Consider the following 16,775-nt stretch of genomic DNA (forward strand, 5'->3'; position numbering starts at 1 on the left):
GTAATACTGACACAACTGTGGATTTACAGATATACCAGTGAATGTAAGAATTTATTTAGCAGCTTTGTATTTTTACTTAATTTACTTGTTTCTGACTGACTATAGGGTGTATATCTGTAAACCCATGTATGAAGAATTTAATATTAATCTCAGTTGGTGCATTGGATACAATAATATAATTTGGCACAAATTCCCTTTAAGTTAATAATGAAATGTGTTAACTACACAAATTTGGCATATGCTGCTCTAATGTGTTGTCATATATTGTTCAACATTTTATTTTTAAAGCTTATTTTATGTCAGTTTAATTATCTAAAACTGATGATTGTAATTCAAATACAGATATCATTAATAAGTATATATTTTCAGGAAGTACAAACCCAAATGTTGGGAAACATGCTATGCCGTGTTTTTGAGAAAGAAAAATGTATTGAATTTGGAGAGTGTCCAAGGTCAGTGTTTCATTTCATTCATAATACTTATGTCATTATTTTTTACCTTTCCTGTATCATCAAAGATGAAAGGAAAGGTATATTAAGGGAAAAATGTTGTTGTCATCATTAATAATTGTTAACGTGTGCACAATAACTTTAGTAATTCTATTCCTTCCAAACTTTATCAAACTTGGTCACCTAATTCATCAGTATAAAATCTTCCCTTAGTTGAACGATTGATGTACTGAGTGAAAATATGCAAAAATTGAGAAAATCTGATGAAATGTTTTGACTGTTTCTATTTGACTGATCACTGGTGATACACATTCAAAGATCACTGATCCCAATGGAATATGCATTGTTGTATGTGCTCAGTGAAGTAAATCATTTGTCTTGTAATAATATCATTAGTATTGTGTCTCCAAAATCCCATGGGAATACTGGACTGGGTTTCAAAACCAACTCATGGAGAGAGTTGTTGCACAGTCTGATATACATTTGCAAACCTACCAATAAATAAAATTTTAACAGAAAACAAGATGTCAGATAATCTTTATAAGCACTCCTATAAATTGGGTGCCAAACTTTTGATCAAGCTTTGAAGCCAATAGAAAATCTCTTTAGTCCAAAGTTATCAAAACAAAAATAATGCAAAAATACATAAAAAGCAAAACGTACTCAAAAAATATGGATTTTGTATTGCGAAGTATATGAATTTTGAAAATTCACAGGAATTTGTTTCAGCTATTGGAACAGAATTACAGAGCTTTGATAATACTAGTTTAAAAACACACTGTGTTTGAAGATGTAGATTCTCAGGAGGCAACAGTACTTTTGACTTCTCTCTCCACTGGACACCAACTAACTATTTGCATTCTTCATTGGCAATGCAACATCTGTTTATTGTCATATGCTATGTCAACTCTGATTATCCGTATGCTTAACATGCATTCCAATCACTATAACTATTACAGTTGATTTGCATACAAAGCAGAGCTTGCAACATACTAGTTAATTCTAGAGGGCATTTTTAGCTCCGCTGTCGACTTTGTCGAGCGGAGCTTATCATATGAGTGATTGTCCGTCGTCCGTGTCAATGTTTTACTTTTTCGACTTCTTCTTGAAAACTACAAGCCTGAATGCTTTGATACTTGGTGTATATGTACCTTGGGTAGACCTCTCTCAGATTTGTTCATTTCATGATGATATCTTCAATTCTCTAATTTTGGTGAATATTTTTGTCATTTTTAGTAAAAAGTGGTATTTTCGACTTCTTGTTGAAAACCGCAAGTGCAATTGCTTTGATATTACATATATAGGTACTACATGTGGACCTCTCTCAGATTTGTTCATTTTGTAATGATATCTTTAATTCTCTAATTTTGGTGAATATTTTTGTCATTTTTGGTAAAAAGTGATATTTTCGACTTCTTGTTGAAAACCGCAAGTCCAATTGCTTTGATATTACATATATAGGTACTACATGTTGACCTCTCTCAGATTTGTTCATTTTGTAATGATATCTTCAATTCTCTAATTTTGGTGAATATTTTTGTAATTTTTGGTAAAAAGTGATATTTTCGACTTCTTGTTGAAAACCGCAAGTCCAATTGCTTTGATATTACATATATAGGTACTACATGTGGACCTCTCTCAGATTTGTTCATTTTGTAATGATATCTTTAATTCTCTAATTTTGGTGAATATTTTTGTAATTTTTGGTAAAAAGTGATATTTTCGACTTCTTGTTGAAAACCGCAAGTCCAATTGCTTTGATATTGTACTACATGTGGACCTCTCTCAGATTTGTTCATTTTGTAATGATATCTTTAATTCTCTAATTTCGGTGAATATTTTTGTAATTTTTGGTAAAAAGTGATATTTTTGACTTCTTGTTGAAAACCGCAAGTCCAATTGCTTTGATATTACATATATAGGTACTACATGTGGACCTCTCTCAGATTTGTTCATTTCATAATGATATCTTTAATTCTCTAATTTTGATGAATATTTTTGTAATTTTTGGTAAAAAGTGATATTTTCGACTTCTTGTTGAAAACCGCAAGTCCAATTGCTTTGATATATTATACATATAGGTACTACATGTGGACCTCTCTCAGATTTGTTCATTTTCTAATGATATCTTCTGTTCTTTAATTGCCATGTGCATTGCTAACAGCGGAGCTATCTCAGCCGACAGGCTGCTTGTTTTACTTTTCAAATAATACAGTAGTATACAATACATGTTTCTGAGATGAGGAATTCATTTTTCTACTAAAATAACTGAATAACTTTGAATAAAGCTGGAAATTATGTCCCTTAAAATAATTAAACAAATTAGGCACCAATGTTTTTGTAAGATATCTACATCTATCAAGGACGTTTGGTAGACTGCTTTCCCACTGCTGTTTTAATTCCAAAACTTGGTGTATTCAAAATTAATTATGACAATGCATGTTCATATTGAAACAAACTATGATAAAGGGAATAATATTATACAACAAAGGGCAAGGTCACTAGAGTTCAACTATGTTTTTTTATTGTCAGCTTTTCAAAACCCTATGGTAAACTTAAAGGTTGTAAGCTCAAATTAATGGTAGAAGATGCTCTCATTTTTCAGCAATATTGTTAACTCATTTGTTTTGTTTTTTACAGAGTCTTGCCTTGTTATATTATGAAGGTTGAAGGAGAACCTTACTACACTATTGAAAAATTCCTACCAGGAAAATTCAAAAAATACCTGAATAATAATGGTGTAGCTGCCGAAGATGGTGGTGTTATCACAGACAAAATGTGCTCATTTGCACATTGGTGCTACCAGAAGTATAGTGGGCGAATTTTATTACTGGATTTGCAAGGTTTATACTTTTACATAAATTTTATTTGAATGGGCGTGTTGACTGAAAAAATAGCTACCGTATGTGCTCTATTATTAGGGCATGTGCTTAATATGTAAATTACAGATTAGGTTTCCATAGTCAAAATAAGGTATATTTTAAATGATTCAGTATACAACAAATGTGATTTTTAGTTTTTATGTGCTTCTATCGGAGATCTGATTTTAATGGAGCAAATCATCCTGTTGTGATGAAGTTTAAAATGATAAACAAATGTAATTGATGTTTTGTAATTTGCCTGCTTATCTTTGAACTATAATTAAATTAATGCATGTACCGGTAGTTTAGTTGACATATTAGATGAAAACTGTGTTGTCTAGCTTTCTCTCAGTTAAAACTCGCTCTTAACTGTTCAAATTTGTGTTTAAATTTGAATAGCGCTTCTCTTTTAAAGAATGTTGTACATACAAATGTGTATTCCATAGGAAATTTGAGTTTTTTGATAATTGTCTTGTTTTGTATACTGATAGGTGTTGATTATACTTTGACCGACGTTGCAATTGCAACATGGGAACTATTTGACGAAGGCACACATGATATGTAAGTATAATCTATGCAGCATTGATGTAGTTAATAAAAATGGTTCTTGAGATAACATTTAAATAATATGATTTGTTAGCATACTCTGGGAAATGCCCAATTAAATAGTAATGGTAATAATAACTCTTCAAAATCTTTATTTGTGGATTTTCTGTGCATTACAGGAAGGCAATGCTATTAGGGAAATTTTGTCGGAGTAATTTCTGAATCATTTATCTGTGAAACATTGTAATTGAAACATGCAATATTTGTTAATCGCTTTATTCATTACGTTTTATACAAGTTCAATAATACTGTATTCTGACTTGTACATTGTTGCAAAATACGGATTCTGAAGTGAGACGACGACATGAATGCGAACGTGGTAGAAACCACCGCAGTGTGTTCTTTTGTTTCAATTTTTATATTCATCCAATTAGAAGTTTTCCCACTAATTTTCTTACACGGTCAAGAGTTTATCGATGTATATCAAAGGCATACTGCCAATTCTGTATCATTCTTACAATTTGTGTTATATCGTTGATATGAGGTTGCAAGTCTCCGGATTGCCAGCGGGTTTTCCGTTAGTGAATAAATTCTGAGGTTTCATTAAGTTGTTCTTCTGTGGTGATTGGTGCTGATTGTGTAGCAGATAATTTTGCATACTATATTTCGTTACATTTCCATAACCACAACGTATCGTCCCCCACAAATTTATATACAGAAATACAACAAATAAGGTGACTAGAAAGACGACCAAATTAGTCTCAGAATAACTAGTTTAACAAACCCCTCTTTTCGACATAATTTGGTTATAGAATTTGATTCTCATGATAGAACATCGCTATTTTCAGTGAAGCCAATTTTTGCTTTGTTGATTTGCTATTAGATGGAAAGGGTATGGTGTAACACTGATCTGCGTTTGTATCTCCTGGCTTCCAACTTTCTGTTACTGATATATTTACCGGTATGCTTTTTACTAGCAAACGTAGCTTTTCAAGTGTCATGTTGTTTGTACTTTGTGTTTGTTTTAGTTTTAGATATTGTATAAACAAGACATAAATGTAACAGTCCTCATCATTTAATTATAAAATACTCTTGTTAAAATAATACATAGAACATCTGCTAACAGGAGAATTAATACATGTATGTACTCTATGTGGGTACAACTCATCATAAAGTGATTTCCCTTAATCTAGTATTGTTCTGATGACTGATGTTCCAAATCTCAGAGTGTACAAGTGCAACCAAACTATGTCTCATACATGTATACATGCTGAAGAAACTGCATTCATAAATCTGAGTAAACCTGGATGTACCTTTAATAACAACTTGACTTCTTTGTTACCGGTAATTCAGGTCTTTGTATATTACCAGAACCTGGGTTTGTTTCAGTATCACCAATATAATTCCCATCAAAATGTAGCCCTGATGTTTCAATGTGCCTGGTCAGGATTTATAAACAATAACTGCATAGTGTTTTCACTGATCTTCAACTTTGTGACCCTGTATTTCAGTGATGACTCTTTATAATGGAATGCAATTTTTATAGTTTAAAGATATAATAAACAACATTTCTGACCACTTTTTTCAACAAAAACCAGAATGTGGTCCATTTCTATGACGTCACTGATCACCCTAGCATTACTCTAACTCATTAATTTATTCTGAGCATGCACAATTGTTCTCTCAGTGTTGGTGGGAGAGGTAATTTTGGATGAAAATCATGAAAAAGACTCACTTTTCAGATCTGGAAGACAAAAATTATGTGCATATTCAACAGTGACTTGTTCACAGACGGAAACGATGGAAACCGGAAATAAGAAACTATATTCCCCTTTTAAGGCTGCACCTGAAACTGGGACTAATAACCACAAAGAAAGAAAAACTGGTTCTGTTACAAACTTTATAACAAAAATACATTATGTTAAATAGAAAATGTTTGAAAGAATATTGCTCATAATTAGAAGCAAGTGCTTGATGCCTGTTAAAATAAGGTTTAATAGATGGAATTATGATAATTCTTGCAATTTTTCCTTTGTCTGACCTTAAATCTCTTTTTTTTTTTGATAGTCTGTTTGGCATGGACAATATCTCACGGCAGGCGATCGTAACATTTTCGAAAGATCATTCCTGTTCTGAATATTGCGCATTTTTAAACCTACCTGGTAAGTGAATAATTTAAAAATGCATAGTCATGTTTTTGAAATTTCAAATCAAAAAATTGTGCTTTAGCTTGATTTTGGCATGTTTTTATTTTGGCATGTTTATCATTGTTGGTTTAACATTTGGCAAATACTGAAACAGCTTAAATAGGGATTCCCAGGTTATACCAATTTATTAGTCCCAAAAAGGAGGTTGACCTCTATGCACATGAACCTGCACTTGTATTTGAGACATGGACTGATCAGCCATTTTTTTGCTTGAAATTCAAGCATTTCTGGAATTCCTCAAACTTGGTACTTTAATACATTGTACATTATGGGAGCTCGATGCATGATTTGTTTTTCATATCAGATTTACTAAGGGTGACTTGTGGCATTTTTGTGGTAAAATTCATGAAAATCAAGCATTTCTGTCATTTTGGATTCAGATCTTTTTGCTATACATGGACAGCTATTGTCCATATTGGTACATACAATGAACATAATAATATATATATACAAATAACAGGACCATAATATTTGTTCATATCAGTTTCAAAATGGTCAAACGCAAATGCTGTTCTGGAGCCATGTCGTTACCATTATGGCCGACTCATTTCAGTTTTGTTTACTATTGAACTAAAAGGGGCTCTATCATGTCATGCAATTCACCAAAAACTATATATTGTATGCTAAAAATCCTTGAAAATGTAAGTAATTATGGTATGGTAGTGCATTTCACCACAGAAACCATATCCTATGTTTAGATCTACATTTTCCTATCATAATACTGTGGCAATTTAACATGTTATACTGGTGTCATCAGACCCATATATCTTGCACAAGATCACTTTATTTCATTTCGTAAGTACACTTTGATATTGATACTGATATATTGCTGTGAAAAATTTCACAGAGCATTATTTTTATTGTTTTTTCTAATATTTTTACAAGGGATGGAAGAATTAAATGAAAGTATGGTAGAAGACCATGGATCAGAGGTAATCAATGTAATCAAATCAAATGTGTTTGTTTAAAACAAATGTGATCTTATCAACAATATCTAAATAGTCCTTTCATTAGCTCCGCTGTCGACTAATCATATGAGTAATTGTCCGACGTTGTCCATGTCAATGTTTTTCTTTTTCGACCTCTCTTAGGTTTGTTCATTTCATGTTGATATCTTCAATTCTCTAATTTTGGTCAATATTTTTGTCATTTTTGGTAAAAAGTGATATTTTCGAGTTCTTGTTAAAAACCGCAAGTTCAATTGCTTTGATATTACATATATAGGTACTACATGTGGACCTCTCTCAGATTTGTTCATTTTGTAATGATATCTTTAATTCTCTAACTTTGGTGAATATTTTTGTCATTTTTGGTAAAAAGTGATATTTTCGACTTCTTGTTGAAAACCGCAAGTTTTATTGCTTGATACTATACATATTGTTCATTTTCTAATGATATCTTTTATTCTTTAATTGAAATGTGCATTACTAACAGCGGAGCTATCTCAGCCGACAGGCTGCTTGTTTTAAAATGTAATTGTTTCATAAAAATGTTCTATTTATTTTTTAGGTACAATTTAATTGACAGGTAAGTTAGACACTTGAGATGACTGACTGATCATGTACCATGCACTTGAATGGCAATAACTGACCAATCAGATTGCTCCCTCTTTTTGAAAAAGGAAACCAAAGTTTGTTGTAGTTATAGCATCATACACTTTCCATCTGTATCATCAAACACAGAATCACTAGAGCACATACTGGAAATAGAACATGTAACTGAACACAAACTGACACTTTGCACTATTTTTTGGCATTTAGGCATTGTAGTGAAGAAATTCTGTGCTCTTCAGTGTTTATTGAGGTGATAACAATCCTTATTAGTGCTCTCATTAAAGCAGTTTTTGTCCCTTTTTTATTCTTGTGGTTTGAAATTAAACCATTATTAGCATTTGTTCTGACAGCATTTATGCAATATACAGTTAAGAAATAGGATTTTATTGTAATTCTGACTTGACAATGTTTTCATAATATTGTAATGAGTGAATGAAATGATAAATGGTCAAAACTTCAGAATATTCTTCTATATTTATTTTCAGAGTACTATTAAAGAGGAAGAGTTGATCATAAAGAAAACATATTATCAAGTTTAGGTTTGAGTTAGATTTGAAATATACATTTGTACATTTCTGGCTTAGCTGCACAATCAGAGTCACTTGTGTTGTGGTCGATAAAGTCAGTTGAAATCTATTGTCACAGAACTCTCCATTTCAATTTTTTTCAAGTAAATCATAGTTATTAAATGATAGCAAGTCCATTAACATCCTGTTGAAATGGGTGAACCCTTTGCGTCACAGTGAGGAAAAGTGTGTTAATGGTGGCGTTTGATTGGATAATTATGACATAACAAATTCATAATAGAAGATGTGTGGGCAGGCATTTCACAGACATTTTATGACACCTCAATAGCAGAGTTTTTTCACATCTGAATGATGATTTTGCATGTTGGTTTTGTTATTTTCCTTTGCACTGACTTTTTTTTTTAATTAGTGGCGAAGTTCTTCTATAAAGTTCAGTTCTTGCATTTGTCTTAGCATATGAAGATGTCTGCAGTTTCTGGTTATCAGTAAAACAGTATAGTCAGCGAGTATTCCCTCACTAGTATTGTATTGTTCACTGAGTTTTTGAGCTATTTTGTATTTTTATGGAACTTGTATTTACAGTACCCAAATAAATTCTTTGAAAAAGTTTTTAATTGTTATGTGTACAAATATTAACAGCCAACTTTGGGTGATGCTTTTGTGTGTATCAGAATACTTGTTATAAAAAGGGAGTTCAGTAACATCCATTATTTAATTGTAGGACTAATGATCTGAGCAAAAAGACACTCCTCATGCAAACATCACACCTTTCTGTATAAAATTGGCAGTTTGACCCCCTCCCACCAAAAATGACAATTTATAAATGGCCGTTCTCCAATCTTGTGATTAAGCTGACAAATTATGTACACTGTTGAATAAAGGTCAGCACACTTGGAACACTGATGAGCCAACAAGTTTGACAGTTTGTATGTGCACAAAATAATTGCTGCACTAGTATATCCAGTGTTAAAAAGTGTATGCCCATCTTGGAGAGCATATGCACTTATTTTAACCATATCTTGAAAACATGCTAATTTCACAAAAAATAAACTTGGGGGATATTTTATTATGAAATTTCACCATAATACTTGGGTATAATACTTGACAGAATTTTACTTTTCTAAATAGCTATGTTTTAGCTGAAAACAATGCTGGTCTATTAATCAGGCTAGGTAAAAATGTGTCTAAAATAAATATATGTTTGTCTTGCATTATTAATGTTAATATCATCAATTAATTCATCATCAGCTGCTTTCCTAAAAGCTGGGGAAATGTAATCTGGTAGTGGAGCAGCAACATTCTTTTCTTTAGCAAAGGATTCTAAGTCTTCTGTGGAAACCTGCCAGCCCATTTCTCTTGCACCTGAAAAAAAGTGTCAGATTATGTCTATTGATACAAAAAATGAATATGGTGGTAAATGAGAGCAGGAGTATCACGTTTCACTGGAAGTTCAAACTTGTGTACATCATGTATGACATACAAATTTTCAGTTTATTAATTTGAAATTGTGAAACCTTATTGTGAAGAAGTCACTTAAAATATAAACACCCTCCCCACTTTCATGAATGCAGTTCAAAGTTCCTCCAAATTCACATACCACTTAATTCAGGGAACTGATACAAGTCTTCTGGGACACCATTTGGTCTTAACTGTTCCTTTTGTTTTCGAATCCTATGAGAATTCCACTCATCAGCAAAGCAGTTCAATTCATCTTCCAGTAACGGCATATATACATACAACAAGCAGCTTCTGAATTATAAAGATTGAAATGATATTTTTGCACTGAATCAATCTATACACAACAGTTTTTATTAATTTTCTACTTTAAAATGACTACCTCTTGAATTAGGTCATGAATCGGCGTATGTATTATAAGAATGTGATCGGTATAGGTATGTATTATGTACTAGAATGGAAGTACAAATTACAAGTCCCTGCTTTCAGACTTCCTCCGAATTGAATTATTTATTATCAGTAATTTAAAAAGTAAAATTATAATAGTTACCTATCCAATTCACAATCAGGATCATACAGTCCTTCATTCTTCAATGTCTAAAATAAAACAAATTCTGTAAATTAAATTTGTAATGTCAGCTGCATTTTATGCAAAGTTTGAATTAACCATCAGCATGAAGCTTTTTTGCAAATACAAAACAGTAAATTCTGCATCAATAACACTACATTAATATGACTTGTAATGCAGGCATGAACAGAGTTTGCTGAAAACCTGTAATGTGATAAAATACACATACAAATTAACATAGCAAAACCATTACAACCTTGTCTATTTACTAAAACTGATGCATTTACCTACAATACTTGTTTGCAAGTATGAGAATAAAAGTCCTGAAACAATTTAACAAATTATTTAAAACAATTGTGCATAGAAAATACTAGGTAAAATTCTGGTCAAATTGACCAAAAATTAACATGAACTATGCAGTCTTTGCAATTGTTTAAACAAATTAATGTCCATTCCATGATGTCACACCATCGGATCATTGGGAAGCACACACTACATACTACATATTGCTGGGTCCGCCAAAAATAAAACGTTTCAAAAAAAGCGACAAACGCAAATATATATCGTTAAGTAGTATCATTAAGTGATGAAGTATAGCATTATACATTATATATACAGCACCTTGAACTGATCTCTCCAATACTCTGCACTGTACTTCCTCAGTTGTGTCCACCAACTTTCAATGCACTACAAATATAGGAATGATAACAGTCAATATGACAAAAACAATATAACAATTGGCACCTAACTTTATATCAACATACCCCAGGACATGCACCTGAGGTAATTTTAAAATGAATTTCAGTTATGTCCAATTCCAACTGTTCAATTACTAGCCTTCCAAACAACCAGTTATCTGAATAGGTTTGCTACCCATGTATTAGCTTGGAAAAAATTAGATGCATAGAAAAATGTGAATAGAAAATGTATAGCAATTCACACATGATCAACAATTATACTTACTTGATTAGACATGGAGGTTCCATATTTATGAGACCCATCAAAACAGTATGGATCAGTGTGATTTCTTCTTAAAAACATTTGTGCTTGCACTAAGTCAGTCACCTCAGTTCCATAATCAGACCTTGTTCGGCTTGGACATACTGAAACAAATTGGAATATTTTTTGGGTGAAATTGGCCACATTGAATCAAATCACAAAATAAATGTGGATTACAGTATATACAATATAATGATCTTTGTACCTTTGTTTTGCAAAACTGTGTCATAGAAGTATTTGCATATTACTTTTGGGTTATTATTTGTGATATACACTCTCAACCATAGGATCTTGCGAGAAAACCCATCTATGCACCCATGAATAGAAAATGGATATTCCTTTTTTCTATACCCCATCAACTTATCATAACCGTCAAGGTGCCAAAACCAATTAGGTCCCTAAAAATGAAACCATATTGAATTATAATCTGAAAGCAGAACATCAACATTTCCCAGACAATCACATCAGTTGTATGTGTATATTACACCACAATGCATATTCATGCGACTAATGTTCTGTACTGAGCTGGTCTCAATATTTTTGTCAGAATAACAAAATAAAACAGGACACAAATATTTATTTACTTTTATCAATTGTGAATGATACATGAATGATATTTATGAATATGCATATCTTCATCAAATGTTGATGAAACATTTAATTATCCAAATATTAATTAAAAAAACATAAAAATAAAGAAAAACAGTAGCACAACATTTGTAGTACATGTATTATTAAATTTAATTGGAAATAAATATTTCAGAGATCTTAATAGATTTTCAACCCAAACAAGTCATTAATGTTTACATAAATAGACAAACTAACTGTCAACACTAGCAAACACAATGTCAAGCGTAATATTCAAGTTCACATTATTTTGTTTCAGCGGACCTCATTAATGCTTAACATATAGCCCAACACGAGCACTCAAATATGAGATAAAAAATGTACCTTGTTGCAAGAATTTTATATTTCTGTCTAAGTCGCCTGTGCATGGCTTTAATTCCAACAAGCTTTCCTGGACCTTTCATTTCTTCCTAATAAAATAGTACAAGACCCAATATTAACAATACATCCCACATTCATCAAACATTTTATCATTTCTTTTAACAGTTATATTAATTTTATTGCCTTGTGTTGTTTGAATACAAATCCCATTTAAGTTAAAGAAAAAAAGAACAATAATGACCAAATATTCATTTGTTTACACATAAATTTTAAATTCAGACAACTGTACCTTTATTGCTGCAAGTACTTCATCGGGTGAAATATTTTCATATCTTGTTATTCCCCAAGAAAGCATTCGCCTTTTTAACGTAGACAAACTAAATGGAGATGTATAAACATACAAAAATCTGTTAAAATCAATGTCTAAAATACACAGGTATATTGTGAAAGAGTATCTGGGAACATACTATACATGTCTGTCACTTTGAGGAAAAATAAATTAGTAATTATACAATTATCGTTACAAGCTATTCATTATTTTCTTTATCAAAAAGAAAAGGGAAAATATTCTTTAACCAGAATCCTAACACTCCACCCCAAGGTTATTGTATATGCCCCTTTAAATAAAATACATTTGTCCTGAATAGAAGCATACTAGTATACAATAAAATGTTGTGGGTGAGGGGGCTTTGTAATTTATAATCCTAAAATTGGAATGGCCCTTATATGCATACCTCCAAGCAATTTGTCGTTCTTTCTTTAGATATTCAAGAATCATATTGTTAGTCTTTCCTCTTGTCACCAAATTAAAAATAAAATCGGGGATATCATCCATAGCTGAAATAAAAATTACTACAATTATTAAACTATTATTACCTGCTCTATAGATGAATTTCAAACATTCTGGAGAGTAAACTGTAGATGTGTACACTTACCAAATAGATCATTATAGAACTGAAGAACCATGGCTAAGTGAAAGTCATTTACTGTCAAGTCAGCTAGCTAGCTACACACATGGAGCTCCATGCTAACCATAACCCCTAATCCTGCATACTAAAGCAACAAACACTGTTCTGTACACATACATTGGTTGGAGAATATGTTCACAGATATTAGACATTAAAAAATAGTTTATGATAGGAAAAATAGCAAAATAGAAAATGAAGCAGAGCATCATGGGTATTCTCTAGTTAAAATAAAGAGTGCCTACGCCATTTTAATATTGGCCATTAAATTAAACTTCTACAAGTTATAACACACATAATATGAAGCAGTAATAGTAAAAATGATTATAAGGAATTACTTAACGGGTAAATTAAATAAAGTGAAATTAAAAAAGCATTTAGTAAACTTAAAAACATAAAAAAAATGGAATATTTAAAGTTGGTAACTATTATCTCACAAATGCTTTGCACAAATTATTCAACATTGTTTTCAACTCAAATAAACTTCGAGAATCTTGGAAGACAAGTCTAATTGTTCCAATACACAAATCTGGCCCTAAATCAAGCAGTAAAAAAATAGAGTCTGTCCAACTACAACGTTAGAAATCTTCATTGAACTTGAAGTATGGGAGCAAAAACTGACAGTTGAGCTGTAGGATCCATACAAGTGGATACACAGGACATCGTCAAAAGGGATAAATCAAGTAGTAAAAAAAAATTCCTAAATCAAGCCCATCCAATTACAGAGGCATTGCAAATTCTTGTTGTTTACAATCATTATAAACAGCAGATTGATTACTTATCTAGAAGATCATCACATTTTATCAACAAATCAAAAAAAACTAAATATATGCATGCTTCGTGGACTTAAGAAAGGCGTTTGGCATAATGGTCTATGTTTAAATCTACAAAATAACATAACTGGTAACATGTATAAAATTATTAAAATATGTATAGCAACATCAAATACAATGTGAAAACTAATACAGGTTTAACATTTCTGAAAACTGCATTTGAAATGAGACAACAATGCCTCATGAATAATTAAATATTCATTCTTTTTCTTTTTGACAACTGTGCAATGTACTAATTTCAATTGCTATGTACTTATTTGAGATTTTATTATTACCATTTGATTTTTTTTACTTATAATTTTGTGTATTAGCCTTTAATAATATTTGTGGTTTGTTTATCATTAATTTTAATAAGTTTATTATTTTTTTCCTTAGTTCTGTAATTTCAGTTTTCTAATTTTAGTGACATTACTTACTGCTGTACTTTCTGAAGACAGTGTTGTTTCAATGAACGTATAAAAAAAATATACTGTTGTATATATACAATAAAACTAAGCATTTATGTATTAGCATGTGGGAATACTTTACTTGAGAGCCTAGGGAAGTCAAGTCCTGAGTTGAGCACTAATATACAACCTGGTCTCTGCACCAAAAAGAGAGAAGAGACTAAGCAATGCATCTAGTTTGAACAGGAAACAACAACTATTATTATTATACTTTATTTTAGACTCAAAGGTCCATAGAGAAATTACAATAGAAATAACATTATTTATAAAGAAGGCGTCTATAATTATGCCAAAAACTTGACCTAACTGATTTAATCATGAAAACTAAGTAAGCAAATACTGTTGTATAAGTAGAAATTGAAGGTTAGCAGGATGTTAGGTAACACTATAAAGTCGTAAAAACTACATATGGCTAGGCATCTGTTTTCACTATTAAAATTTTGTTTATATTTGAACTTAACGGACCGGCAGAGAGACAAACAATTTCACATATAGCTTTGTTTTTTAAGTAAATCGCTGTTTTATGTGATATTGTTGCCTGCTACCATGGAAGGTAGCCTTCCATGCTGCTACACTCTGTGAACATATCAACTTTAATTTCCCTGATAATTTCCTGCCGACATGCATGCATGTATCATCACTATCATGATCGATCTGCAAAAACACACAGTTACCACTGAGAGTACATATATATATCATATATTGATAGCAGGTGGCATATATGTATACAATATAATATACAATATGAAACGGAAAACTGACTGGTAATTAACTCATTCCCAGTGTACACTGTCCGTACGCGGGGGTCCGTACCGGTCGCGATCCCTGTTACTCAGTATCCTAATTTTGTTCCACGTCAAAAACTGGTTATGTGCATCTTTACGCAACGCAATACCACCACAATACCACCTAGCATACAAAATACCAACTAAAGAAATTCTAAGTAGACACTTACCAAAGGAATGTATATATGTACAGCAAAAACAAACTTCAAGCAAGGAGCTGTAAATGCTTCGAGTATACCCAGCCGAACGCAAGTTAGCAACAATTGGCTAATAGTAACACCACGTGACCTGGGTCATAGGTTAAAGGTCAACGGGATAGAAACGTGAAAATGAAAATGGTTTTAAAACGAAAATGGTTTTGAAAATGAAAATGATTTTCAAACGAAAATGATTTTGAAAATGAAAATGGTTTTCAAACGAAAATAGTTTTGAAAATAAAAATAAAATGGTTTTAAAATGAAAATGATTTTGAAAATGAAAACAAGTTTTAAAACGATAATGGTTTTGAAAATGAAAATGATTTTCAAACGAAAATGATTTTGAAAATGAAAATGGTTTTTAAACGAAAATGGTTTTGAAAATAAAAATGGTTTTAAAACGAAAATGATTTTGAAAATAAAAATGGACTTCAAAACGAAAATAGAATTGGAAATTAATTTTAAAAAGAAAGTGGATTTGAAAATAAAAACAAAGCTAAAATGAAAATGAATTTCAAAACGAAAATGAAATTGATTCGAAAACAAAAACGTATTTGAAAATGAAAACGAAATTTTACTTTAAAACGAAATGGATTTGGAATTGAAAATGAAATTAGATTTAAAAACCAAAACGGATTTGAAAAAGTAAATAAAAATGGATTTTAAAATAAAAAAAAAATCGATATTAAAATAAAAATGATCTTTTTTAAAGTCAAAACGTGAGCCACCTCGGTTGCCGTACTCAACACAACTAAAATAAACAAAACAACATATATGCACATCCTGTTTTAATCTAAAGTTTGCCAATTTGCGTCAGTGTGTGATGCGTATATGATTTGTTGAAATGACGCGACAAAACAAAGAAAAACACGCAGTGTGCACATCCTGTCTTCAACTGAGGTTTACCAGTTTCGTCCGCATTGATACATTATCTAATTACTTTGATTCAACTTAATTAAAATTTAATAATATGAAAGTTTAGAGCTTCATGTTTTCTAGTTTAGCTGTGCTGCACTCTTTATCCGGAGACGATGGTCAAGATTAGTACGAGAACTTTTAGTTTACCTCATTTCCGATGCAGCGTGATCAAATATTTCACCCAGAAAATGTATAGTTTAGTCATGATTATTCAGTACAATACGCTCAGATGCTTGTGCAAGCTGTTATTGAGCGAACAATTTTACGACTAGCGGAAATTGCAAGACCACAGGTTTTCCAGATGAAACGGCACCTGGGTTTAGTTTTCATTACACTCGTTTTGTTTTGAGTTGGTTCGAGTAAGTGAATTTAAGTTTTTTTTTTCAAATTTGAAGATGATCAAATGCATCAAATGTATTTCCTGTGTATGCATTATAATCGTCGACAATAATTAAATTAAAGACATAAGAAATGTTCGCGATTTCTGAGCCGTGATTTTGCATATCTTGCTTGGTTTG

At 31.5% G+C, this 16,775-nt stretch overlaps 2 protein-coding genes across 2 annotated transcripts; one reads left to right on the plus strand and one right to left on the minus strand.

The window, feature by feature from the left end:
* The first annotated feature begins 391 nt into the window (after positions 1–391).
* LOC144347037 (alpha-protein kinase vwkA-like) lies at positions 392–8,197 on the plus strand. Its single transcript, XM_085499612.1, has 7 exons — positions 392–452; positions 3,090–3,292; positions 3,802–3,871; positions 5,924–6,018; positions 6,949–6,995; positions 7,573–7,590; positions 8,102–8,197. Exons 1-6 carry the CDS (start codon positions 397–399, stop codon positions 7,585–7,587), a joined length of 486 nt encoding a protein of 161 aa, XP_085355738.1. The 5' UTR covers positions 392–396; the 3' UTR covers positions 7,588–7,590; positions 8,102–8,197.
* Positions 8,198–9,176: 979 nt separating this feature from the next.
* LOC146745878 (uncharacterized) lies at positions 9,177–15,453 on the minus strand. The gene is made up of 11 exons (XM_085498790.1): positions 15,313–15,453; positions 13,049–13,166; positions 12,848–12,950; positions 12,403–12,490; positions 12,080–12,202; positions 11,371–11,563; positions 11,130–11,269; positions 10,788–10,853; positions 10,149–10,195; positions 9,741–9,892; positions 9,177–9,505 (listed from the first exon to the last, which is right to left on the minus strand). The coding sequence occupies exons 2-11, from the start codon at positions 13,077–13,079 to the stop codon at positions 9,312–9,314; spliced, it is 1,137 nt and encodes a 378-aa protein (XP_085354916.1). The 5' UTR covers positions 13,080–13,166; positions 15,313–15,453; the 3' UTR covers positions 9,177–9,311.
* Between the last annotated feature and the right edge of the window lie 1,322 nt (positions 15,454–16,775).

This window comes from Saccoglossus kowalevskii, chromosome 5, assembly GCF_978046115.1.
Source record: "Saccoglossus kowalevskii chromosome 5, keSacKowa6.1, whole genome shotgun sequence".
In the NCBI taxonomy this organism is placed as follows: Eukaryota; Metazoa; Hemichordata; class Enteropneusta; family Harrimaniidae; genus Saccoglossus; species Saccoglossus kowalevskii.